The following is a 25,127-nucleotide window of genomic DNA, read 5'->3' as shown; positions in this document are numbered from 1 at the left end:
GGTTTACCTCCGGGGAATTTCACCAAATGAAGTACATACCACTGGAACATTTACTTTTCTATCATTATTTCGCCGTGTAAGGTGAAAAAACTTGACATGATTGAAAATTATCAATGTTCCCTCAACAACTATTGCAAATTTTTATAAAATTGAATTCTTTATTATGAAATTCAATGAAATTAAAAACAGTCGTAGTGGCATCTTCCATAATAAATAACGAGATATTTTTTGTGATTAAACTTGCGTATTTTACTTTATTTTTGTATGGAATTATTCTTACAATGATATTTAATTATTTTCCTACATAGTAGTATCTGTTGATTCAATAACGACCAAAAACGAAGAATTCGTTATTACACTCCATTAACGGAATTTCCCACAGCTATGTAAAGAAAGTACCGGAAAACGGCGTTAACCTAGGTTTTCGAATTCGTGAATGTTTGCCGTTAAAGGAATTTAATTTAAACTTTATGTAAGAAAACTTGTATAGGCCCTTTCGAAATGCATTTCTTTTATTATTCATGCTATTTCGCAATCAATCTTCGCCTCTTCGTTTATATATGAAGATGCGCTGATCTTCATCTAAATAATTATGAAGATGCGTGAAGTACAGTAAACTTTGTGAAAAACTCGTAAAAATATAGCCCATTAGGACACATGAGACATACTCGACAGAGAACCAGTCCACCTCCAATCTAGGGGAACAATCGGAACGTCCAATCTCCACACAGTGATCTCCCCTTAATTCTTCGGCGTAGATCTCTGCCACCAAGGTCCCAATATATCAGAATTTCTGATATACTATATTTTTTCAAAAATTGTTTTATCTACTGCTTTTATCTATCAGATAAGTTTTCTCTCATTTATTTAACAATGTTTATGAATAAATAAATAAATAATATAAATATTTAGAAATAATTTTAAAAATTATGAGATTATTTTCTACCGAGACGATATTTTGATATTTTATATTTTTTAGCTTTTGAATTTATTTTTCGTTATTTTCTATACTTTCGATAATTTTTTAATAAACTATATGGAACGTAGGCACTAAAAGTAAAAAATAAAACAGAAAGAGAAAAATAACGTTAGATTTTCTTTGTAACGGTCGATATTTACATTTGAATTTCGACGTTACGTCATGTGACTTTCATCATCATGTGACGTCTTTGAAGGCAGTGATTACAATTCTGGCAAGGGAGGTAATCACTGTGAGGAGTTTGCGGAACGTCCTCAGCTACATTCGGAACTGCCTCGGCTATTATCTATAATAATATCAAAGGGCCAAAATGTTGCGACTGATCGGAGACAAGTGTACCAGTCTACCTCCTGAAATTGGAGAAGAGCCAAAAAGTATTGCGAAATAGTTTAAGCCGATCGATGATTTATGAAGATGATGGAGTTGCATAGCAAACAGGCGTTTTCGTGTGTTTTACACATGCCGGAAATTTCATCTGGCATGGGAGGGGGTGCCAGACGAGTCGCATGCTGTACAACGGCACGCTTAGGATGACGTCATTTTTCCGTTATGAATGAAGTTGCAATTTCATACGCTGTTGTAAGAAAATAGTTACGGCTGTAATGATATCAATTTGCGTTGAAAATAAAGATAAAGAATTAAAAATATAATGGAATATTTACAATATGCAAGAAAAAATATCTGACATATATATATATATGACAGGTATTATTATCATTAACCGTTGTAATTGCGACACAGATTAGGTAATTATTTATAATTTTGCATTTGCTATTTTCTATTATTTTCTTGAGCAAGACACTTAACACTAAATGAATAATAGAATATATCATCCAACTTTCTCCTCATAATCAGAACTCTCTAACCACTACGCTGCTCAGTTGTACGTATCCATATCCACCTTCATTTTTTATATCAATAAAAATGCAAAGTGAAATAACTGAATAACTTGCACAACCCATTAAATCATAATGGCATGGCCCGTTAATGTAAACGTTATCGAGTTGGAGGTTAACCTTTGTTTACATAACAAAGATTGATAACAATGCGAAAAAAAATATGGAAAGCCATGGCTGTCTTATATTGTTCATTCTAATTTATTTAACCATTTGGATAATATATAAGTTCACTTCGACTATATATGAATTGAAAACACCTTCTTATTTAACCGGAATCCATTATGTTAATCCACAGTTACAATATATGAAACCATACCGTCAGTGTATGAAATAGAGTTAGCAATATATAAGTTGATTTTCTCAATTTGATGATTCCAATTCTTCAATATATGGTACCAAAGTAGCCATGTATGGAATCAGATATCCTTATATGAATCCGTATTATCAATATATCAATTAATTTTTCAATATATGAATCCAATTTATCAATTTATGAAACCAAAGTAGAAATATATAAGTTGGTTATCACATTATATGATACCAATTCTTGCTATAGGTTGCTAGTATATGAATCCACTTTTCCAATATATGGAACCAAATGAGCAATGCGTTGAACCAAAATGTCATTATACTGACGGGACGTTTTTAAAGGCTGTATTCTATCCTCGCACCGGTATTACAGTTTCGCGCCAATATTTGTTGTTGAACTGTCAAAAGACCAGCGTGCTTTACTAATGGCAAACTGCACATTTTCTAAATAAGGACATATTTGAATTTAACGTCACATTCAATTACTTTGGCCTTAAAATGGGCTGGGCAGGCAAAACTTATCGTTATATTATGTACGAGGTGTATGTAAAATTTCAAAGTCATAATTTAAGCTTCTAAGTCGTATTGACCATAAACAAGAACATATTTAAACAAAAGTTTATCTCGACCTTTACCTTTGATCAAAAATGGGCATGGCCAGTAGGACACATCAATGTTAATCTACTCACAAAGTTTCAAAATAACCAGTCAAATAATTAATTTCATGAAAAAGTGTATGCATTGTTATAACAGAACCCAGTGACTTTTTGACTTGAAAATAGGCTAAAATTGGTTCCATATAATGAATATTTCTATCATAGAATGTAACATCAACATATATACTGCTTCTTTGGTTCCATTCATTAATAAAATGGTTTCATATATTGTAAAAATGAAATAATATATTAATAATTCGGTTTCATATAAGGGCATCTGGTTCCATATATGGCTACTTCGGTACAATATATTGAAGAATTGGTATCATATAATGTGATAACCAACTTATATATTTCTACTTTGGTTTCATAAATTGATACACTGGTTTCATATATTGAAAAATCAATTAATATATTGATAATTCGGTTTAATACCAGGATATCTGGTTCCATATATGGCTATTTTGGTACCATATACTGAAGAATTGGTATCATATCATGTGATAACCAACTTATATATTTCTACTTTGGTTTTATAAATTTATAGTTGGTTAGATATAGTGAACAATGCATTAATATATTGAAATTTCGGTTTCATATAAGGATATCTGATTCCATACATGGCTACTTTGGTACCATATATTGAAAAACTGGAATCATATATCGAGAAAATCATTTTATATATTGCTAACTCTGTTTCATACACTGACGGTATGGTTTCATATATTGTAGCTGTGGATTAATATAATGGATTCCGGTTAAATAAGAAGGTGTTTTCAATTCATATAGTCGAAGCGAACTTATATATTGTCCAAATGGTTAAATAAATTGAAAAAGAGCAATATAAGACAGCCATGGCTTTCCATAAAAAAAGTAAGGCAAGCTGATTCCTTATGAATTAAACACAAAGTAAAACGTGAGATTTTTATGTGCCTTGATAGCGCAGTAGACAGAGCGACCGTTTAAGTGTTATATTCATGGTCGAATCATGGTTATATATATAAGTACTATTACATTTGGCTGTCTAATGGATCTTTTTCTTATTTGACCGGTTTTGTTTCAAATAGTTACAAATGCATCAGATATTTTTTGGACACGGGTTGATATGCACTTGTGTACAGTTAGAGAAAACGCCACACATCAGGAGAAAGCATTATCAGAAAAGTAAAAAATAATGTTATATCTTGATCCATATATTCAAATTGTAAATATTAGGTAATCGTAGTACATTTAAAAATTCTTCATACAGCAATAATTTTTGCGAATCGAACCTGCCTTGCATTGATATTCAACTAGAAATTTAAATGACAGTCTTACCTACTGCGTTAAGTGGACAGTTGGCAAATTGGTAGTTTTTGTTTATTTGTATCGTTAAAAGATGATAAATACAATATGATAACTGTTTTACACCCTTATAGTTGACTTGACCACTGCGTCACTAAATAATTATTTTAGACGAACTCAACACATTTACCTATGTATCAGATATAAATAATAAACACAAAAAATATTGTTTGAAAATTTTCGTAATATTTGCGGGAAATCACTGACCCGCGAATTGCGTAGCTCATCTACACAAACGCTATCACTTTAATCTTTAAGGTACAAACCTGTTTCAACCAACATTAAAACAGATAAGGTCCTGGGGCCCGTCTTATCAACGATCGTACGATTTTGGAAATCTTAGCGTACGATTTTGATCTACGATTGTCGTACGCTCGATCGTAAGACTGTCTTATCAACGCGGTCGTACGTTCAACCTAAAATCTTACAATTTTCATAAGCGTACGATTCTTACGCCTGCGCACTAACACATACTCTTCAAAAAAGGAGGTAACGCGCATTTTAATGTCATAATTGAAATACGACGTGTGCTACAATTCAGCGATGTCTGACAAGGCAAGAAAAGTTAATTGGACAACTGATGAGCGTGATATGCTCATTAGCAAATGTGAAAATGCTGATGTGGCCACCGGCAAGTTTTCACAGACACTTACGGCCGCGGACAAAGCCCGGTTTTGGGCGAATGTAGTGGAAAGGTAACCAGCAATTTTTATTAATAGATCATTTACGATCATTTGCGATATTTACATGTATATTTACATAAATTGTACTTGCAAAACTTTATATATCGCTTTAAAACATCTAAAAGGCTTAAATTACAGCCGTGGTCTGTAGCGGAACTGATTCAATGTCACTCGATCTACTCTCGGATTAGTTCTATTTCACAATATACAAAGAATGACATATCTGATATATACATGTATGTAACTACTTTGACCCATATTTTATGTTATTTCTTTCATTCATTTTTCAGCATATTTTACAAAATTTTGACATAAAATAAATTCGACCAATTGCCACTTTCTATAAGTTGACCAATTCTATAAAATTGACTGGTTTGGATCATTATAGTATAAAATTAACACTGGCCACTGTGAAGTTGTTAGTTAGGGTAATGAATCATGCCACTCATTGTCACATTTGTATATTTAATACTTCTGGGGCTGTTTTCTGCATCCAACAATTTTGAATCTGTTAAATCACATGTATGATTTGCTAGCCCAGCATATTACACAGCAACTGTATATTTCTCATAGGACTAGAACATGTACAGTACATGTCAACTCTACTTCTGTTTTGAGGAAACAAGGTTGTTTTTATTGTTTAAGTATAATCAATAAAAGGGAGCTGTTATTGTTTCAATATACTTCTCTTACTTAAAGCCTAATTAAGCATCAGAAATGCTTGTTACAGTTTAAACAAATACTTTATGGTGGTAATTGGTATAATTATAGTGAACTGGTATATTGTACAGGACCTTGAAATTATGTTATTCAATAACAGCATTAATGTCTCGAGAAAAAAAAAACAACATTTTTTATTGACATAAGTTCAAGGTCCTGTGATGGAAGTCAAAATACTTCATGTGTACTTTGTTTACATTTTGCTACCTTAACAACACATCACTGCACATTTTTGTGCTGTTTTTAAATTTTTTCAGTTTGTTAATTTATTTTACAGGTTTTCCCAAACAATATCAAAAAATTATTTTAACACATGGGTTTTAAAATTTCCAAAAAAATTAAATTTAAATATGCCCCCAAAAGTGCCTTTTTTCGTTATTTAATCGTTCTTTCTAAATTTGTTCTTTTTAACCTTTTTTTTTATTTCAAATAAAATATGTACACGTTTAAATTTTCACTTTTAACTTTTCATGTTTTCCCTTAAACCCCCTTAAAAAAATTTTACTATTTTATATCTTTACCTTAAGTAAATATTTTAAAACACAGAAATTATTGAAAATTTTAATGGAAATAAAATTTCTGAATGAATAAAATAATTTAAATGAAGTATTTATGGGAAGCTTTTTTGCCCTAAACGGTCCAAATGAAGTTTTTTCTTTTTTTTAAAAAAAAATGCCAGTTTTTTAATGGTTCTTAATATTTACATTGTGACCACCTATAACATGTAGAATTTTAAATATAACATATCTACTTTGTGTGAAGTCAGAATGTGTTTGTTATATATTTATATATTTAACTGTATAATGTATTCCATTTTCAGAAAATAATGATCCTGGCCTTACCATCCCAGACCTTCCTGTTGGAAGTGAGACAAACTGTAAGTACATGTATATAAATTTTATTGTTGTGAGCATGTTGATAATACATTTATTATAATTTGTTCGGAAATTTCATTATTTTCAATGTTACAGTAATTATCAAGTTTCCAAATATCCTTAATTGACAAAAGCTAATTACTCAAAATTAGTTTAATATTTCCTCTTTCATTGGTCAAGCAGTCAACGTTTTCAGTCATGAATGCTATTATGTATATTGGAATTTATTATGGATGATAGTAGATTAGTGTATCTGTTTTTCTGTGATTTAACATTATAATGTTACATAAACTAAGCTGTCATTTCCTATAATAGGTATCTAGGTAGATGTATACATATTTATATACATGTAAGGTATACAGTCATGAGCAGAAATATACAATTAGAAAAGACACACAAATATTGTGAATTATGCAGCAATCCATAGACTACATAATTTTACATACCAGAAGGCTACATACTTATACCAGAAGGTTACATACTTAAGATTCACATTTATTAGTTAGCATGTCACATTGTGCAGTTTATGGACATGTGACTTGTACTTTAAGTTATGTAATAACTAATACAGGCTTCTTTTTTTAGCTTTGGGAAGAAAGGAAATTTTGCAGGATAAAGGATTTGAAGGTAAGAATAACATAACTTAACTTTACATAATGTTTATTCAGCAATTTAACAAAGTACATAATGTCTTATCAATAATATATGTTGACATGTATTGTTGAAATTATTTATAGTCACACAATGTCATTTTTTATAAAAAATGATAGGATTGTTGCATTCTATTTAACTGAGGTTAAGTGTGCCAAAAACTCAAAAAGAAAAGCTTTCTAAAATCTTTAACTTGTATACATATATATTTATGAAAAAATACCTTCATTAACATAAACAACTGTCGTTTTATTTCTTATTCAAGCTGGAAATAATTCAATAATACTCATGCACATTAAATTGTAGGTGATAATGAGTCAGTGCCAAAGAAGGCAAAATATGACAGTAAGTATTATTATGTTATAGTATTACTCCAATTCTATTATTATTCATTTATTAACTTGCATGATTGAACATACTAGTGATTGCGAACTGAGGCCTTGAAAAGCATGCACTTGAGTAGAACCACAGATCACCCATAAGATATAGATACGTGTAGCTACCACAAAAGGAAAAAAAACCAAAGTCTCTGTTGGTTTTAAACACACAGCCGTGTGGGGCAGGTGATGTGAAGAAAACAACCTAACTACTCATACACAAAAACCCCCATAACTTGATTTGAGGCATTATTAGTACATTGAAATACAGTACTTGCACATTGAATCAGAATATAAACTATTTATATAATGCAGTGTGTTTTGGAAGTAATTTCTTGTAACTTAAATGCACTTTTTGCAAATTGACCATATCTAAACTTGTTTCCACTAAGTATGTACATGAAAATTGTACATACATCAATCTTTTAGACTGAGTTATTTTGATTTCATTTTTTCAGAGAAAACAGAGGATGACATATATCAACTTGTTGAACAACAGACTGCAATTATGACAGAATTGAATTCAACATTAAAACATTAAATCAGTCTTTAGATGGCATAAAAAAAAGATAAGACAAACTTATTTAAAATTCTAACACGACATGTATGTTTCCCTTATGAACTCAGAAGAACCGAAATTGTGTGTTATAATGGTCATAAAATCAATGTTTACATTCTTAATTTGGACATTTGATGAAACCATTAAAAATTTTACGAGCTGAATATTTAATATGGTAACTTTACAGGCAAAAGTTAGCTTAATATCGGGTACTGCAGCATTTATTAAATGACATGTGTTAGGATTGAAATAATATATCTCAATCAGTAAATTTAACCATTGATAAATTAAAATCAATGTTTGTCCTTCAGATGTGCAGCATTATATCAACGGGGCTTTGCCCCGTGATGTTATTTCTTACATCTGGACTCGAACAGTGTTTTTTTTAGCACAAAAATCAAAATTTAGGATATATTATTTCTTAATCATTAATTTATAGTCATTGTAAAATTTTCATTTAAGCACCCACCCTCCCTAACATAGTGTTGGTGTCTATTTTTATCAGGAAACACTTCTGTCCTATCTGTATTTTGAATTGTTTTAACCATGTTTGTTTTGAAGTAACAGTTGAGCAATTATGATAGTTGCAAGAGTTAAGTCCTTTTTAAACTTAGAATTTTAGGCAATTTAGAATTTTTAACATAATTGCTGTAACATAGAATGATTTAAAAGCTATAAAAAGACATCAACATGAAACTTGTTATACTATTAGTTAAAAAAAGAATTTTGACAGGTTATATTACCCCATTTAAATGGTTGTTTGCTTATATAACCTAGTCAACAAGGTGAGGGTTATAATTTGCAAACAAATTCTTTTAAATGGCCATATAACTTATCAGAAATCTTTTGTAACAAAGTCATAATACAGCAAACAACATTTTTAGAGGGAAAAAAAATCTTCAATCATGAATTTAAACATCATTGTATTCCAATGAAAAATTATGTTAAAAAATGTGCAGTATTTGAATTATTAATATTTATAGTTGTAAGACAAGGGGATATTTCTGAAAGCTATATTTTTAGTAGTTATTTTTCACAATGATTCAATGAATTAATGTATTTCATGAAATCACAAATTAATATTCAACAGATTAACTGAATAGCTTTCACTTGTATAGTTTACTTATATTATTTAATATTACTACTTAACCCCTTTAATTTTTATTATTCATTACAAATATAATTTTTTCTTATCAAAGGTAACATTGACTCTGACAATAAGTTAACTACTGTACTGTGCTAATTTTGGTTTATGTGAAATAGAAAGTAATTCTTTTAAGTAATACATAGGTGCTTTTAATTTCTATGTCTTAAAAACATTTTTTCAGAATAAATTAATTAATTCCTGTCTAATGTTATTATAACTTCTGTCATCTCCATTTGGTAAATTATTATCATCATCATCATCATCATCATCATCATCATCATCCTGTGTGATGATCTCCACAGGCTCTTGTACTCCTATAGTTTTACAAAAGTTATGTAGCCTCATACATGCTACCACAACTTGGCTGCTCTTTTCTGGTGAAAACGGTAGAACACCACCACTTTTGTGTAGGCATCTGCAATAAAGGCATAAATATATGAGCCGCGTCATGACATAACCAACATAATGGGTTTGCGACCAGCAGGGATCCAGACCAGAGCGCAGTCTGATCAGGATCCATGTTGTTCGCTTACAGTTTTTCTACTTGTTATAGGGTTTGTAAACGAACAGCATAGACCCTGATCAGAATGCGCGGATGCGCAGGCTGGTCTGGATCCATGCTGGTCGCAAACCCATTATGCTGGTTTTGTCGTGACGCGGCTTATGTATGTTATTTGTTTCATGTGGTATGTCATTACTTCAGTGGCATGACATTTTCACAAAAATAGGGCCAGAAGTAGAGATCAAAGTTGGGACAGCATCATTTAAACATATTGTAAATTCATTATCAATACAGGTCATGTAACATATTATGATAAAATGGATCAATACAATTTGGCGGCGTGGCCGAGTAGTTAACGCGTCGGACTATTAATCTAAGGATTGCTGACCGCGTGGGTTCAAATCCTGTCAGGGCCACGCTGTTGTTTCCTTGAGCAAGAAACATCCATTGCTCAGTACTGCTTGGCACCAGGAACGGATTTGAGAGTGTTTCTATAGATAAGCTTATAGCTTACTACACAATCGAACTAAAAATAAATTTGTATAAACTAAACTAATACAATAATTACTTTGAATGATTTGCAATATTTTACCTGAAACTTGACTTCAGTATACCAAAGGCTTTTTCTACCAACATTCTGCCTCTGCTATGGTGTTTATTGAAGGCTTCCTCTGTGGTGTTGTCGGATTCACCTTTGGGGTCAAGAGATACCTCCTTAGAGGGTACCCACTATCCCCTAATAACAACCCATTATTACTTTGTTCTAAATGTGTCTGAAAAATGATAGGTTATCAGAAAACAGTTATTTTCAGATGACATATAGTTTTCTTTAGAAAATTCACAAAAGTTAGATAAAATTAGAAAGAAAAAATATTTTTGTCCTTAAACATTTAGTATGATGTTAGCACAGGCATTTACTAATATAATTAGAAGTCCATTAAGGGTAATGCAGCTTTAAGTCATGTCATGAGAAATTGATTGTGAAAAATTTCACCTTTAACCCACAAGCATTGAAAATGGCCGCATCATGCTGTGAACCAGGCCACCTTGAAACAACATCTGTGAATCTACAAGAAGTATATTTATTTGATAAGTAAATCTACAACAGCTACATTAATTTGATACATTAATCTACAGGAAATATATTGATTTAATAAATTTATCTGAAGTTGTACTTTTTTTATAAATTGCCAGTAGTATGCTTCCCTTTTTTCTCCTTAGCATTTTAATGTTATAAAAGTGTATGTTAAGTTCATCTTCATTATACTGATTTAAACAGTTGTCAAATGAAAATAAGTTCCTCCTGGGACACTTCTTGGATTAAGAAACTAAATTAGATTCTATTTTATAATTTTTTTGTAATTTAACACAGGACTTGAATGTTTGACATAAAATAGTGTACCTCATTTCAGCATCGACTACTGCCTGAACATTAAGAGCATGGAACCCTTTTCAGCAGACATAAGCTGCCTCATCCTGTGTTGGACCCTGAATAGGGATGAGGGTTCCATCTACTGCTCCTACAAAAAAAGAAGCTGAATTGATATTTCTTAGTAAGGATTGTATACAAAGAAGTGCCACTTGTGCCTGTAGAAATGATATCAAATGATTTTAAACATAAAACATTGTAACAAGCATTTCCAAAAGCATAATTATTATATTTTAAAACATTGCTTTTAATATATATGTATATATGAAACTAATGTCCAGTAATTAATGATCAATTACCGATTACGTTTGGGATTCTACATTTCTCATAGAATTTCCTCTTCAAATGATGTAATCTTGACCTCTCAGTTGGAAATCTGAAATAAAAGTATAAGTGGTATTTAATTATAGACGTTAAATGAAAAGAGTATATGTACTGATTAAAGAAGTGGTAGGAATAGGGTTTTCCTTTGCTATATGAAACCCCATAAAATATCATATTGCTACCATTATTATCTAATATATAAAAACATTATGAACAAGTTAGAGCCATAAGACAGTGAATACAAACTATTCTTAAAACAAAAAGAGCTGGCATAATGCATTTTTTTTCAAAGTTCAGAAAGTGCCATGATTATATCAGACAAAACCCATGTAAGTACACCGGTAAATTATGCACCACATGTTAAATGTATGTGACCCACATGTTTTACATATGGTAAAAAACATATGGTTTCTTCCAGAAAAGTGCTCCATATGTTTTACATATGATGCAAACACATGTTTTTTATGGATACACATGAATAACACGTTTTTCATATGGTGGGCCAAGAAAAGGTCACTGTTTGTTACATGCATGATATAGACTTATGTTTTTTCACAAAAAATTATCATTTTCATTACAAATGGTAAATTATGTTCCAGAGTTTGGTTTGCTGGAATTCGATAATTCATTACAAGTGTTAAGTGTTCAGTACCACGTGTAAGTAAAACTATATATATAATATGTATATAATTATGCTTATAAAACAATTTTCAAACATTGATGAATATGTAAAGTATGTACTTCAAATATTTGTCCATACAATATGTAATAATCAAAATATATGCATTTCATTTCTTATTGAAAAATTTGACTCAGACTTAGTAGAAAATAATCTTTTTATCACCTCCCTTTATATACATGAAATTTTTTTTTTAAATACTTACAAAATTGATAAATCTTAATTTGAGCATCATTTTTATGATATGATGGTAACTCCCTATGGGTCACCATATTTTGGCTTCCTTCACTAAATAAACACTAAAATATACAAAGGGAGAAAAAAATCATGAATAAAAATGAATGGCACACTATTCTTCCCAGAACCATAAGTTGCACATAGATGCATGAACAGAATTTTTGTACAATCATTTAGAATCTAATAGGGACTGTAAAAAGTGTAAAGTTTGCAGAATATATAATACATAGATTTATCATATGAAAAACACACGAAAGTTCACATATATTTTACATTATTATGAAAACTTATTCATATAAAAACATGTGATAACCATGAGTTCAACATATGCTTGTTGACACATGCTTTTCATATGGTACTGTTTACATATGTTAATCTTTCATATGAAAAACACATGTTTTAAAACACATGTTGTTCAAAACACATGAAACACATATGTTTTACATATGGGGTACCAAACATACAGCAAACATGTGGTGCATATTTACCTGTGATATACAGGATTGCCTTAGTTTTTTTCAAATAATATATCTAGTGAAAAAAAGATAAAATTTGAACAGATTTGTATTGAGCAATAGACTACTGTGTATGAATGTAATCACGAGAATATCAATGGATGCTAATTGATGAAGTGTCTCAGAAATTAAATTGAATTAGATTCAGTATAACCCCGTCCTATTATAGAATTTATTATAAGTAAGTAAAATTACTTGTATATGTGTACAGCTCCACATACTAACCTAATATATTTAATCGAAGGTTTACACTTCGTATGAATTGGTGAATGTAAATGGCAGCTCTGGCTTTAGACACCCCGTGGAGGTCTCCAACTTCTGATATGAAATCGCCTTTTGCGAGGTATCGAAGTCCAATAAGAACCTACAATGAAAGAAAGTCGAATTGCTTTATTGATGTGCTTGAAAAAAAATTACTTTGATAAAAATATATCTAGATCTTATATGATTTTTACGGTGGCACAAATGTGACATGTGTGTGTTTTTATTTATCTCGTGGCCACGAGATACTATGTCGTGGCCACGAGTTACTAAGTCGTGGCCACGAGATAGCTAAGTCGTGGCCACGAGATACTATGTCGTGGCCACGAGTTACTAAGTCGTGGCCACGAGATACTATGTCGTGGCCATGAGATAGCTAAGTCGTGGTCATGTGATAAATAACCAATCAGATTACACCATTTATGTTACTTTCCCCAATTAACTAGACATGTGCTGTAGTACAAGGATACCCCTACTTCACCAGCCTGTAAAAGTGCAATTTATACAACTTAATGACTTGTCGCTAATTTTACACTTAGCGTCACTGTGACTTAGTAACTTGTGGCCACGACATAGTATCTCGTGGCCACGAGATAAATAAAAACACACACATGTAAAAAAATAAAAAGAAAACTAACAAGTGTTGGCTTTTATTAATTATTATACATATGATACCTAAAATATGACATTTCTATTCAATGGGCTGTGAAACTCAGAACTTATTAGCTATCATGTAAAGAAATTATTCTTACCTGCTAGTGCTATACTTATGATAAGCTTTAATAATAGACGACATGGACGAGTGCTATTATATGTCATAAATTATTAATCCTTTATCGTTTATTACTGATTTCTCGTAACTTCAGCAACTGTTGATATTGCCAGCCATTAAATGTAAAATGAACAGTGTTTACATTTCATAACAAAACACGTTTGCCCATTTTTACAGGTAATGAAACTGGTTTAATTAATCCTCCTATCATCAGATCATCCTGTGCCTATGGCTATGCACTCCTTGTTTACGGATCATAATATCTACAAATTCAACCAAATTCCTCGAAATTCCTCTCCTCTGACGTAGATCTATTAAGAATTATTGAATTTGTTAATAACATCACTTTTCCTTTCTTTTACAACGGCATTGTTATCAAAGCTCTAATTAAAGCCTTGTTATTATGGATCCAAGCCTAATGTTTTTGTATGTATACACATAACACAGCGCCATGTTTACCCATAATGCTTGGGCTAAAAATAAATCAAGGTTAAGGTCAAACTGCTTTGTTACGTAATAAATACAGTGAAACTTCGATACATTTACCTTCGTCATGCTGCAAATAGCCTGCGATCTATCCGTTTTAGGGGAAAGGTCAGCCCGACAGAGCTCCTCCAACTCTTTATTGCTGCTTTATTGAGTCTGTATCGGGAAATGACTTCTCGATCGTTAAATCATCAATATCAACCGTTCGTTGCCGAAAAACAGCGTGATTTTCTTCGGCGGCGTTCGTTTACAAGTAGTAAGGCGGCCATTTTGTTTGATCTGCGACTGCTTCTCAGCGATCGCAGAAAAAATGCATGATCTTAGGATAATCGTACGATTATGAAAATCTGCGACGTTTGATAAGACACCGCCAAAATCGTACGATCGACGTACGACAATCGTACGATAAAAACGGTCGTACGACCGTTGATAAGACGGCCCCCTGTATCGGAAATGATTTATTATCTCTCAATAATAGATGCTTGTTGATGACGAATCTCATTTTGATATATTTTAATTGAATATTCGGCCAAATTAACCGAATAAGTAGAAAAAGCTTTGTAAACGATAAACGTTTTTTGTCAACCGACCGAATTCCTTATAAACACTTATATTATGACACTTTCCAACTTTAATATTGATGCATTTTATCATGATAACCTTGCTTTTTGATGAGGGATCACACATAAACTTGGTCACTAGGATTTCTGCGGACGTACATAATGCTTTTTAATCATAGAAAGTCAGGCGCCTAGCCCCCGCTTTTCAAAGCTAGGTACGTTGTAATGCGCGTAGCCAGTAGTTTCACTGATTTCTTGTGTGTCCAGGTGAGTGAGATAAATAAGCTATCATTGGGTTGGATAGAGGATAGAGAAATCCAAACGCTAAGGCTCGTTCCCGATGGAAAATGAGAAAATGAAAAAGTTCTCTGAAAGTGATTTTTCCTTTTTATATATCCTTAAAATAACAATGTTTATCTTTAAAACTTCATTAAATGCCGTTTTATTGTTAAAATAACATTTCAATAACATTAAAATTGTTGGCCGTCAGGCCGCTGGGCCGCCAACTTCACAAAAATGACAAAATAAAAAAATTCTCTTAAAGTGATGTATTCTTTCTATATATCCTTTAAATAACAATTATTATCTTTAAAACTTCATTAAATGCCGTTTTATTGTTAAAATAACATTTCCAGCACACTAAAATTTTTGGCTGCCAGGCCGCCAGGCCGCTGGGCCGCCAACTCCACAAAAATGACAAAATAAAAAAAATCTCTGAAAGTGATTTTTTCTTTTTATATATCCTTTAAATAACAATTATTATCTTTAAAACTTCACTAAATGCCGTTTTATTGTAAAATTAACATTTCCAGCACACTAAAATTTTGGCTGCCAGGCCGCCAGGCCGCTGGGCCGCCAACTTCACAAAAATGACAAAATAAAAAAAATCTCTGAAAGTGATTTTTTCTTTTTATATATCCTTTAAATAACAATAATTATCTTTAAAACTTCACTAAATGCCGTTTTATTGTAAAATTAACATTTCCAGCACACTAAAATTTTTGGCTGCCAGGCCGCCAGGCCGCTGGGCCGCCACCTTCACAAAAATGACAAAATAAAAAAAATCTCTGAAAGTGATTTTTTCTTTTTATATATCCTTTAAATAACAATAATTATCTTTAAAACTTCACTAAATGCCGTTTTATTGTAAAATTAACATTTCCAGCACACTAAAATTTTTGGCTGCCAGACCGCCAGGCCGCTGGGCCGCCAACTTCACAAAAAATGACAAAATAAAAAAAATTCTCTGAAAGTGATTTTTTCTTTTTATATATCCTTTAAATAACAATAATTATCTTTAAAACTTCACTAAATGCCGTTTTATTGTAAAATTAACATTTCCAGCACACTAAAATTTTTGGCTGCCAGGCCGCCAGGCCGCTGGGCCGCCAACTTCACAAAAATGACAAAATAAAAAAAAATCTCTGAAAGTGATTTTTTTCTTTTTATATATCCTTTAAATAACAATTATTATCTTTAAAACTTCACTAAATGCCGTTTTATTGTAAAATTAACATTTCCAGCACACTAAAATTTTTTGCTGCCAGGCCGCCAGGCCGCTGGGCCGCCAACTTCACAAAAATGACAAAATAAAAAAAATCTCTGAAAGTGATTTTTTCTTTTTATATATCCTTTAAATAACAATAATTATATTTAAAACTTCACTAAATGCCGTTTTATTGTAAAATTAACATTTCCATCACACTAAAATTTTTGGCTGCCAGGCCGCTGGGCCGCCAACTTCACAAAAATGACAAAATAAAAAAAATTCTCTGAAAGTGATTTTTTCTTTTTATATATCCTTTAAATAACAATAATTATCTTTAAAACTTCATTAAATGCCGTTTTATTGTTAAAATAATATTTCTGTAACATTAATTTTTTTGGCCGCCAGATTAAAATTTTCGGCCGCCAACTTCACAAAAATGACAAAATAAAAACAAATTCTCTGAAAGTGATTTTTTCTTTTTATATATCCTTTAAATAACAATAATTATCTTTAAAACTTCATCAAATGCCGTTTTATTGTTAAAATAACATTTCTTTCTTAATTTTAACATTATTTTTTTTTGGCCGCCAGGCCGCTGGGCCGCCAACTTCACGCCGCCAGGCCGCCAATTTCACGCCGCCAGGCCGCTGGGCCGCCAACTTCACGCCGCCAGGCCGCTGGGCCGCCAACTTCACACATCTTGATAAACGCCGTATGAACACATCTGGGGATGTCTCTAAACTCACAATTTCCCATTTTTCGTGTTAAATTGTTAAATTCTGCTTCAGCCGGTGCTAGTGGGCGTGGACGGTAACTTGCACTTTCCTAGACCGTCCATGAACAGGTTCTATCGAACCGAGGCGACCACAATTTCAATTTTGTGGTGTTGGGCTTTCTGTAAGGATTCTGTTTTTTCTCTATTTTCTATTTCATGGCCTTCATCATCATCAACTATATCAATAATCTCGATATCTAAATCATATTCAGATACCAACACCATCATATTCATCACTACTGCACATGTTGTCATCTGCATCATAATCTTCATTGTATAATTCACTATGGTCAACATTTATGTTCTCATCATTTCTAGCACTAAGCACATCATTTGTCTCGTCTTCATTGCTGTAATCATTGGAAGCAGAAGACATCCCATCATTTACATATTGTTCATCATCATCATTTTCGTTGTTTGCACAGGACACGTCATCACTTACAATATAATCACTATCTGCACGAGACACGTTATCACTTACACTTTGATCTTCAATATCATCGGTTGCACAGGACGCGTCATCACTTACATCTTGTTCTTCAATATCCTTGTTTGCACAGGACGCGTCAGCACTTACAATATAATCACAATTTGCACGGGACACGTCATCAATGATGCTTTGCATGCTTGTATCAAAATCGATTACCACTTTTCTCTCTATATTATTGTTATTATCATTAGAACTACCTTGTAACTCCTCTTCTGTTATCTCATTCAGTGCGTTCAAATCAACATCACTTATATCTGAATTTAGACTGTCACTGCTAAACTCCTCAAGATCACTATATTGTGTGGCAATATTCACATGTCTTATTGAACACGTTTAATGAATAAACTACTTTCTTCTGAAGTATCATTGTCAATGTTTTCCTGTGCAAATTATGTGATATCTCCATTTCTACGAGATAATAAGAACTATCTCGTGCACTTACATTTGAAACATTCAGTTATCGTAGGCCTATTTCTAGAACTATTTCGTGTATTTAAATCACAACAGAAAGTATTTCGAACCTTTACACATGAATAGAGCGTATTATACATTTTCTTTAATAAAAACAAAAATCTTCCGTTTATACCTTTCCTTTGTAAAGCTTGAAAACGTATCTTATGGTTAACACACACATACACAACACTACATTATCAGATATTTCTTCATAATTGTATGTCTATGTGACTTCATCCTTATTCAAATAGTCATCGGCGTAGATTTTTTTATAATGAATGTAATATCTTTCAAAAGATTAACATCTATCAATAAATTGCTGAATTTTTTATATTGTCTTTGAAAAGACTGGAATTATGAGAAAAAGGTTAACAACATAATAATTATGTTCATTATAGTTTTAGCATATTTATGTTTTCTTTGCATTACATAACCTCCCTGATGCTCGTTGTTGGTACATGTGTATTCATTTTTGACATAGAGTATTTTTTACATTTTAAAGAAATATTAAGTGTGGGAAATTGGTGGATAAATGACTTTTGTTTTAAGAAACCAACATTTTGCTTTACTTTTTAAAGCAGTTAAAGGATTTTTAAACACAACTTTATAGTCTGTTTAATGCAATTTAGGACATATCAGTACAGTGTTCGACTTTTCCAACATAAAAAATTGCAACCTTTGAAAATTACTTAATATAATTTAAACATTAAGAAAATTAAACTGCCTTCTGATTTTAGAACGCAAAAAGGATATTTAAGTGTTTGGTTGTATCTGCAATAGTGTTCGAAATTCTACTTGTGACTCTAATTATAACATGGTATGCTCTTAGACAACGGCAAATGGACTCTATGCTATGCTTTAAAGATGAGAGTCTTAAACCTATTGGGTGGAAATCTGAAATTCTTCAAAATCTGACATTTGGATATGGCAAAGACACGACACAGAATGAAAATTGCTTTGAAACAGTCGAGGTGTTAAACGCGTTTGTTCGACAGGTATGCGAGTATATGATATGTGTTAGATTTTCAGTATCATTTGAGTTTAAATTAACCGTCTTTGCTACATATTAAAGAATATCTAATGTATTACAAAACTGTTTTTCTAATTTGATGCGATGCCTATGAGCAACTTATTGTATCTGCTATACGCTTATGATTTAAAATGGCGATTTCGTAGAGCAAAATTACTCGATACAATTTTTATATTTTACTTACAAAAAATCTAAGCGTGTTCATTACAGACCATTTTATAAGTTTATTAATATAGAAAATAAAAAATAAATTGATAAACACAAAAATAAACAGCACACACATTCACACACGCACCAAAACACACACACACACACACACACTCACACACAGGGGATTTTATCTCTATTTTAAAGTCATGGAATGGATATATGCCAAAACTACTTTTCCGTACGCTTTATGTTAACAAAGATATGCAATTTATAAAAATCATTATTAAATATTTTTATCCTTAATGATATATTCTACTTAAAAATGCCTTTAAAGGTCAAAATATCCAAATTTAGCGCAGTTTCAAAGGTAATCATTTACATGGCAACAATTAAGGAAAGCGTGTAGTAAGCAGTATTCGAAATTAAACCACAATCTTACAAAATGTGCTTTTTCTAGTAATAAGTCAAACCCTTTAGTATTGAACGATTTTTTTCATTTACCTTGTAAACACGCATCCTGGAATAAGATAAATTTTATAGAAAATTTCTTCATCTTGGTTAATCAACATTCTATTAGAATAATAGCCGTTTAGAACATTGCAATTTCATAAAAGGAAAAAAAAACCCATAAAAATGCCTATTTACTTAAAACATGTACATTTTGTAAAACGGTTGTAATTTTATTGTCTTTTCTTACAGCTGATGGTATTCCATTATGATACTGAAATCAATCCAGGTTGGTCATATCTAAACAGTATATTTCAGCACTTGATAATTGTCGTCATAATTTCTACATAAATGTCGGTTTCAGACCCTTTCAAGTACGAATTGTCGCACTTTTATGACATTCAAAAGGTGGACATTGCCGACTCAACGAGAAATATATCAATATGAACGGAAATGAAGATCTTAACTGTATTACTTCAATTTGTAAGATATGCGTATCTCAACCGCCATAATGTTTGCATTGAAATATACTGAACATGAAAAAAACTAGGACAGTCAAATATATTAAATGTCTACCATAAAATAAGCTGAACATAAGTTTCATGTGTTTAAAATATATATGTTCCAAAGTTTTGGCGATATATGGTTTAACGAAAATTATGTTAATTTTTTGTAGTGTAAAATACTTGTGTTGAGAAACAAGCTTTTGGTATGTTTGGATAACGGGACTCTTACATGAACATAAAATTATAGTTTCAGTTTTAATAAACATAAATAAAAAGATTCGCTCGGAAATTCCGCTGATTTTTATGTCTCAATTCTGACGTCTACAAAGTCCCTCGAAAACAATAATTTATCTGAAACATATGTTTATTCATCTAATTGGCTACTGTTTATATATCTAAAGTTTCCATGCTGTGTTCATTATTGAACTATCGTTATTTTACGAATTCTTCATCAGTTAAGAGACACAGTGGCATGTTAAGTATAATACCCAATTTACGTCAACTCCGGTAAGGTGCTAATTACTTAATTGTAATGGTCTATATGTGAGATTTTCAGAAAATATTAATCAACTAATATAGCAATATAACTACGTGTATATTATAGCCATGTTCGAAAGGCATCAAATGTGTCCTAGTATGACTATTGTTCAAGTTTTAAAAGTTAAGAAATTCCACATATTACAAACGAGACATTATCTGAAACGTGAATGCTTTATCAGATTTTTCCATTAATACCTTCTCTATATATTAAAAAAGGTTTCATTTTTCTTTAGAATGTTATTTGACGAAATCATTACATGTGATCGCATTCCCGTTTTTGTCAATATTACAGAACCTCCTATGTTTAACTTAACCATCTTCAACAAAACAATATCAACAACATTACCTACTGCAGTACAACTCAATGGTATAAAGAATGTTGAAACATCAGGTGTGTTTACATATTATACTACTTCTAGATTAATTGTTTATCGTGAAATTTCATAATATTTTTATTTAAAAATATCACTACATTACAGTTGTTGTCAAATCAATCTTAGCTTATAGGATTTTCAATAGAATGATACAACAAGTTGCATTTGTTTGATTGTTTTGTTTTTCAGTTCAACAAGACAATCAATCGAAGTTATTTTGGAAATCTTCCATAACGCAAGGCGACGGACTCGACTATTTTGAGGAAGAGGGAGTTATTGCTATACAGAAATCAGGATACTATCATGTCACTACACATTTGACAATCATGAAAGAAAGCAAAACCATTTCAGCCGATGATGAATTAGCTTCACATCAGGTTATCCGCATCTCAGATAAAACTGATACAGAATCGGTTTTACTAGAAAACACCAGATTTCAATGTGTTATGCCTGTCAAGCAAGGTGAACAATCAAGTTACATGGCTGCAGATTTTAAACTCGAGAAAAGCGATAGGATTTTCGTGACCTTCTCTTATCCGTATAAAATTGTGTATGGTAATGGAGGACATTATTTCAGTATTGTGGAGATATAAATATTTTGCCTTTGTGATTAATACAAATATCTCAAAGTATACTCTAATAACATGATAACATGATCGAACTATACACATTTAAATTGAATGTTTTTGATTAAGTTATCATTAAAGAAAACAGGAATCTAAACGCGTGAGGACATGTCAAATGCCTCTTATATTAACAGTCTTGTTACATGGCTGCAGCTTTGAAAATAATTGAAAATAACGATTGGACGGAATAAATTTGAGACTAACAGTGTGAGGTTGAATCATTTATTTAAAAGCGTTTACATTCCCTTGCAGTGCTTATGTTGATGACTGTTCCAAAGCAGCGACGCTCTCTGTTTTTAAGATGTATATCATGTTTATTGCTAGTTGCTTATTGTGTAAACACTGATTTCGTTTCTCCGTGTATTTTTGGTCCGCGTCCCCAAATGTTTCAAATTTCACCCGCCCTCTATTCAATGTTCACATCTCCTTAATTGTCTCGATCTTGAGCCCTCTCCTGTTTAGTTTTGTACCTTGCTTGGCTTCTTGTCGGTGTTCATAGAATGTCGCCCTACCTTTTTGATATTTATTAAATATGTAACGTTACTTTCTCTTACCCTAACTACGTAGTATCTTGCTATATAATACTGGTACAGTATATAATTGTAGTACTTTTTGCTTTGCACCATTAAAATGTTTCCTATTATACGAAATATATCTTTAAATTTGATACTCTGTAATATCCACAATCATGGGAAGAAAAAACACGATTATTATATTATATTCATGCATAATAAAATCATAAAGTTAACTTTAAAAAAAACAAGTTCATGAATTTCATTATGTGTATTTTTAACAAATAAATGTTTTAAATAGTGAAATTACAAAATTATCAAATTACTTGTAAATAGGATAATATTGCATTTAATGTCCGTGATCTTAGTATTAATTTCAAAGAGACTTTTAAAACATAAATGTATCGACTTTCTTTCCATTTCCGTTTTATTTTGATAATTATGAAGCAGGTGTCACCTATATTTTTACTATGTTATGTTTATAATCTTGAGCAATATCTTATTCGTTAGATGATATACTAATCTGGATGTTAAAAATTTTGAATTCACTGTTTTAGGGTTTCGTATTTTTATTGAATTTGATTTTCTACCATTTGTTATCTCACCAATCTTATAAATAACATATTACAATGCAGGGAATTAGTAATTGTTGTAGGCAGTATCGTTTTCCTCTTCTTTTCACTTTAACAAGGAAAAAAAATCTTATATTTTTTACAACGTTGTTATATTTGTACAATTATAAGTATTTTCTTACCCTCTTACGCTTATTGTTGTTTTTATTTTCATTTTTTGAAATCATTTCGAACAACGTTACAGTGTAGCAGCAATTAATTTAACTTTTATTACTTGTTGCTTTTTCATTTTTTTTATTTGAGTCATAAATGTAAAATATACAATCCTCCGTGTCCCCCGATGTACGCTTATTGTTTTTTTGTTAATTATTAGTTACTATACAATTTTGTTATGCGTTACAGCTGTTTTATTACTATTATTACATTTTGTATTCGGATTAACGTATTCATAGTTATTTAGTTTTATAGTTCATTTCCATCTCTTTTTTACGCGTTATTGTTTATTGTTGATCTGATGCATTAGACTTAGTGCAAATTGTGTTTAACGCTGATTGTGCTATTATTGTTATAACTTGTAAAATTCAATACTTACAACACCTATTAAACTTGAATTAATTTTACCACTCTTACGCTGATTTACTCCTTTATTTTGTTTTAGAATCACTTATGAAAATATAATTTGTATAATTAAAGAATTTAGTATAATTCTTTAGTATAATTGAAGCATATAATAACTATATTTTCATAAAAAAACAACAAAAACAAAATAACAAAAACGCAACATCTTTATATCAAATTAGATTAGTACTTCGTCAAATATGAGAAAACAGAAAAGTTTACTTTAATTTAAAATTGGTAAAATAACATGTTTTGCAGAGGGAAACGTGTTTGTTAGAACATATTTTGGCGATTGATATATTTCAAATCTATTATTATAGTTTTTGTTTTGTTTTACTTTGATACGGATATCGGTATCCATTCGGAATATTTAAATATAACCGTTTACGGCTTTACAACAAAATCGCCTAAATCTCATTTTTGGAAGCAAATATATCAAATCAAGTTCGGTAGAAATAACACATTACAAATAGACATTCAAAATACGGTTTGTGAAGACTGAACGAAAGGAAAACATTTAATAAGCATTCGAACATTTGATTCTATTACAGTCACTAACGGTACCAGTGAGGAATCAGTCAGACATCAAATTGATAATATTAATAATCTCAATACAGACTCGAAAGATGATCAGTTCAGCGAATCTTACATAAAAACACTAATACAGATACTGTAAAACATGTTGATATTACAGAGAAGCAGAAAACTCTTGTTTGTTTGTTTGTTCCATTTAACGCCTTTTTCCAACAGTATTTCAGTCATATAGGCGGGCAGTTTCCTAACCTTCGTTCCTGGAGAGTTACACCAGTACTAGACTACCTTCCTCCGCGCTAAACTACCAAAGCATCTCCTAGGGATCAAACCCACGCCAGAGAGGTAACTGGATAAGAAGTGATCGACTCTAACCCCTTGTAATCAAACTTGTTATATAGCAATCTTATATTGAAACCCCGGTTGATCTTCTTGTTTGGCCCCCCCCTGAGGTCATGGTCAATATTACTAAAAATAGAACATGGTTTCCGGACAATAACTATAGTTGAATTACTATGAATGTTGTTATCAAAACGGGATCAAGATGAAGGTCAACATTATTAAACATAGTAGAAGACCAGAGTCATGGTTTGTTTTTGTACTCCCTTCGATCAGGGTCACTATTACGAATAATAGAAAAATGGTTTCTGGATGATAACATTAGTATAGAATTATTTCACACAGTTGATACTTCATGAATAATAGGTTGAGTTCAATTTTGCTTCAGACCACTTAAAATTTCAAAAAGATAAAGTGGCTGAATGGGGGTCATTATCACCTTTAGTTATAACAAAAATTTGTCCTTAACACAGTGGAATGCATAACCCATTGTTTTTAAGGTTTAGGTCCCAGGTAGAGGATATAAAATGCACACTATAATATTACAAGTACAAATGTTGCTGGAATGCAGCAATTGAGAAGCTCCGCGCAAAAAATGCGCTCATTACAGATACTTTACCAAATTATTCCTACGCACAGGTCATGTTATATTCAGAGTAAGTACTATTGTAGATTTTTCCGAATGTTTTGTAAACCATTTTTTGCATAATT

The 25,127-nt window shown here is 31.4% G+C and overlaps 1 protein-coding gene and 2 long non-coding RNA genes across 3 annotated transcripts in view; 2 read left to right on the top strand and 1 right to left on the bottom strand.

Annotated features, from left to right (window-relative positions):
- LOC132722740 (uncharacterized) overlaps positions 1 to 24,727 on the top strand; it is a 31,944-nt gene extending 7,217 nt beyond the window's left edge. Inside the window, exons 2-5 of the mRNA XM_060707285.1 lie at positions 18,909 to 19,166; positions 20,051 to 20,087; positions 21,137 to 21,235; positions 21,408 to 24,727. Coding sequence (XP_060563268.1) covers positions 18,909 to 19,166; positions 20,051 to 20,087; positions 21,137 to 21,235; positions 21,408 to 21,811 — 798 coding nt within the window. The 3' untranslated portion in view covers positions 21,812 to 24,727. The remainder of the gene's footprint in view (positions 1 to 18,908; positions 19,167 to 20,050; positions 20,088 to 21,136; positions 21,236 to 21,407) is intronic.
- Positions 4,491 to 8,695, top strand: LOC132722730 (uncharacterized). Its single transcript, XR_009624654.1, has 5 exons — positions 4,491 to 4,882; positions 6,411 to 6,467; positions 7,051 to 7,092; positions 7,423 to 7,461; positions 7,952 to 8,695. It is a non-coding gene; the product is annotated as an uncharacterized LOC132722730 (long non-coding RNA).
- LOC132722734 (uncharacterized) lies at positions 8,833 to 11,637 on the bottom strand. Its single transcript, XR_009624655.1, has 5 exons — positions 11,430 to 11,637; positions 11,104 to 11,221; positions 10,696 to 10,768; positions 10,294 to 10,474; positions 8,833 to 9,614 (listed from the first exon to the last, which is right to left on the bottom strand). It is a non-coding gene; the product is annotated as an uncharacterized LOC132722734 (long non-coding RNA).
- Positions 24,728 to 25,127: the final 400 nt, after the last annotated feature.

Source organism: Ruditapes philippinarum, unplaced genomic scaffold (assembly GCF_026571515.1).
Source record: "Ruditapes philippinarum isolate M1 unplaced genomic scaffold, ASM2657151v2 ctg3210_1_1_1_1, whole genome shotgun sequence".
NCBI classification, from domain to species: Eukaryota; Metazoa; Mollusca; class Bivalvia; order Venerida; family Veneridae; genus Ruditapes; species Ruditapes philippinarum.
Note: the sequence above shows the minus strand (reverse complement) of the source record. Positions and strands in the feature narration are given on the sequence as shown.